Genomic DNA, 4,026 nt, shown 5'->3' on the forward strand with positions numbered 1-4,026 from the left:
ATTGTAGGAGGTTAGTTGTGCTCCAGTGGCTTTATTTATACACTTTTTATTAGTTGTAATATATTTTTGGAGACACAGTAGATGATGCCTGTTATCGAAACTTGGCTCACTGTAAGCTTTGTTGAAACGGTGTTGAACAACTTCCCCTTTTTAGATTGGACGTACAATGCAATTTTGCTGGTTTTGCTACCTGGGTATTTTATATCATATTATTTTACTCTGTATTCTTCTTTGTGAAACAGCCAAATGTATTAAGTCAGGTTAGGGTGTAGGCTTTGATAGTCAACTGCGGCCTTTAGCGCTATTTGCGTAATCCCCTAAACAATCAAACAATCAATGTGTGTTGCAGCTCATTTATTATTTATTTATTTTTATTTGTCATGTAGCTTTGACAGAGCTTTACAAGTCGATTTACATGATAGACTGTACTATTTGAATTTGGTAAAACCATTGTTAAAAGGCTCTTTTATTGAGTAGGGCTTCATTGCTAGAAAACACCTCTTTAGCACAGCTTACTATCTTTTTTCATTTTTCATATTCTCGATTTCCTGAGGGAGGTGGTTGAATAGTCCACTCCCAACATGGATTAATTTATCGAATTCACCATGGCATTTCTTTCTACGGAAGTCTTTTATTCCCTCAGAAAGAAATACCGTGGTGAAACGAGTAACCATAGTATGAGTAAAATCATACGTACTTAAGTTGACAATTGTTAAGTAATAAATGAAAGCAAACATAGCACTAAAAGTACCATTTAATATGATTGCAGGAACACGGCCCGGGAATGTTCTTGACATGAGCAAAGAAGTCTATGGAGTCATTTTACCTGAAAGTATAGGTGAGTTGACAATAACCAATGCGCTGGTCCAATTTGTCTCTGTTCGGACTCTATAAGAAGCTCCCTTTGGTTTTGGTGTGCATCAAAGTTCAGTTTATAATGGTTTTTGTGGTGCCTTGGTTCTTCCCTGACGATTTTAATCATCCCCCGTCAAAATCCAGGCTGGAATTGGTTTGGATTGATCGGGCAGACTCCCCTTTCACTTGCTCTTAGTAAATATCATGGAGCCAACCCACTAGGGCAGAGTTCTTTTCCTGTTACTTTAGCTTGTGCGCCTTAGGTAGACAACCCGCCCATAGTTCGAAAGACCACCACTAAAAACTCAAGTTTCTGTGGAAAGGGGTGTTTCTGACGAAACCAAAAGAATACAGTTACTTTTAACTCTACAAACAGATTCATTTGCCCTCGTCATTTTGAGGTAAAATGTTTTGGAGACAATAGGTAACAATCTTATGACACGAGCAGTCTACCATTTTCGTGTATGTGTATACCTTTGACACATCTGAGAGATTGGCCCAACTCCTTTCTCAGACAGGTGAGTTACTTTAGGTTTTTGTCTTGATTTTAAGAAATGTTTGTTCTTATTGAAATCTTTCATTGGACTCAGATCAACAAATTAAGCTGTTGTTCCTGCGGTGCATGCTGCCCCTGAGAACACAAAATCAGAACAGGGTCAGAGGGGTCTTTGCAGGTCACTTTGATGTTAAGTCCATACCTGGGAGGACTAGATTTTGACTTTTAAGTTCAAAATGCTATCATTGCTATCATTTAAACGTAATTTTGACTTGGGCGTTCTCCTTGTAACCTGATAAAGGAGGTTTGCTCATTTAATTGTTTTGAGTGACTAATTAATGTGAGATGGTCAATTCAAGATTTAATTACAGAATTTTTCTTTTAAACAGAGAAGTGAAGTCATCCAGATGATGATGACGAGATGTTGTCTTCAGCCTGACCTCGAACTGCTGTGGTGCAGTCTACCTAAACCATCCACTCCTCGACGTTGGTGCACTCAGTCTCTGTGGTACGGTAAATATTATTTAAATCATTTTCATCATGCTTTAGAATATATTTTGTATTTTCATATCCAATGCGGTCTGTTGGAGCAAGAGACCAGGAGTTGGATGAGTAAGACTGAGATTGCAAGATTGTCAGGTGTTTATGCAAATGACCAAAGATGTTGACAAAGTTGCAAAAACAGCATTAGAGTATAGACAGATGACAAAGAAGTTAGAAAGAATCCTGAGTAAAGCTGGGAAAAAATCTACCAGGAACAGAAAATTATTCAACTCTAAAACATTAAATTTGGTTGAAGATCTGAGCATACCTGCAACTACCAGATTAATTGTTAAAGGTGAACTCCAAAATTTAAAGAAAAACCCCTATGAGAGGAGCTGGACCCTAGACGATAAAATATTTTGGTTGTCATTTTACAAAAGAAGCCCTAAAGCCTATAACTTTCCTCGGAGATACATAACACTGCCCAGTGAAAGTTGTTTGAAAGTTTTGCCCCCCAGGATTTGTGTTAAGCCAGGTGTAATTGCTCCCTGTCTTTCAATTTTGAAGGACATTGTCTCAAAACTTTGCTTAAAGGATAGACATTGTGTGTTATTATTTAATGAAATATTGTTACTCACAAAAATCCAACTGCTTCATATTGTCTCTTCTTCTTGTCATGTGCCTTTCATGGAGCACTGTGAAAAATATCTTTGTACATAAATTTACAACATATTTTGTATTTATGATTTACAAAACATTGTAAATTTATAACTGCCCATTCTTGCTTGTCCATTAAGAATTCCAAGTCGATATGTGGGACTTAAATTAAGAATTTGAAATTGTAATATGTTACAACACACATCATGGAAAATTTTCCTGTAACCCTTACAGGTATTTCTCACAGTGGGCTGGAAGGACTCTGCAGTTTACACCTTTAAGGACTTCTGAGTCCCCAATTGGATGTTGAACATTGTAGAAGTCTTATGGTTCATTTTACTGTCATTTTACCCTTTGTTTGCAGATGGGTTTATACAGTGTGCTTGCCTAATCATACTTACTCGTCAAGAGGAGGGCCTATACCAAGTCTTCTTCATCTGCTCACATATGGCTCTCATAAGATAAGTTCTATTGGCATTCCAGTCTATTCCGCTACAAACCCTATTAGATTGTTGATTTGTGTTTGATATAAATATAATACTGTATTTGTTTGAATTTGGAAGTAGTCAATTTTTGGAGTAATTTTGCTCCAATTTATGGATAATTTTCTTTTCTCCTGTTTCTAATTCTGTTTTTGAGGTGGTACAAGCACAGGACTCCCCAGGACAATCAATGCACCCTTGCAAATAACACCTTTGCGCACGCAGACAACCCGTTAGTCCTTGTTACTCCAGCTATACTCCTAGCTACTTCTGCTGTAGCAATAACACCGGTAAGCAAATTTTTAATCAATTTGATTTTGAAATACCATTATCAGTCTTGAACTTTACCCTTTATCGTCAGGTATACCTCTGACTCCCCGCCTACAGTTCTTGGGAGGCACCAGACCAGGCAGTGCTGATGACGACAAGATTAGGCAGCTTTTCCAGTCAGCAATTAATTATTCTATTCCTAAGGACAATTATGCTCAAGTGGAAATTATTCCACAGAAATTTCAGTTTCTTTCCAAGTAACAATTTTTAATCTAATATCCAGAGTGTCAGACCTTAAAAAGTACTCAAAAATGTGAAAATTGAAGGCAAGCGGGCTGAAGCAGGAGGAATTTAAAACAAGATTGAAGGAAAGCGTCGGCTTGGAGTAGTGTGGTGTGTCGTGTTCATTGTATTATTGTTTCATTATTATTTGTTTAGTTCATTGATTTGTTTGACACATGACAAATTGTTTTCAATTTTATTTGACTTTTGACTATTTTTGTGTGTTTTGTTCGTTATCAATATGGTTTTAGTTCTGCGTGATGTATTTTGGTTTTGAAACTGTAATAAAATTAATAACTGTTTGGATTTACCTCTCATTCGAAAGCCACCACTGAAACAATAAAAACAACAGTTAAGAAATGTCCCGCCCGGCAGGTGAAATTTGTATTATTTGGGTGTTTTCAATCACTGCCGCTAGATGGCGCTTGGAGGGTAGGGAGCGAGCTAAAAGACGGCTATGGTTCGTAGTTCCAAAAGTGGCCGTCAGGGGAGAACGTAGCG

The 4,026-nt window shown here is 37.4% G+C and overlaps 1 protein-coding gene across 1 annotated transcript in view; it reads left to right on the forward strand.

Moving 5' to 3' along the window:
* LOC113201883 (uncharacterized) overlaps positions 1–4,026 on the forward strand; it is an 11,803-nt gene that overhangs the window by 3,926 nt on the left and 3,851 nt on the right. Inside the window, exon 6 of the mRNA XM_052266028.1 lies at positions 770–838. Coding sequence (XP_052121988.1) covers positions 770–794 — 25 coding nt within the window. The 3' untranslated portion in view covers positions 795–838. The remainder of the gene's footprint in view (positions 1–769; positions 839–4,026) is intronic.

Source organism: Frankliniella occidentalis, unplaced genomic scaffold (assembly GCF_000697945.3).
Source record: "Frankliniella occidentalis isolate FOCC.00 unplaced genomic scaffold, Focc_3.1 Scaffold3, whole genome shotgun sequence".
Taxonomy (NCBI): domain Eukaryota; kingdom Metazoa; phylum Arthropoda; class Insecta; order Thysanoptera; family Thripidae; genus Frankliniella; species Frankliniella occidentalis.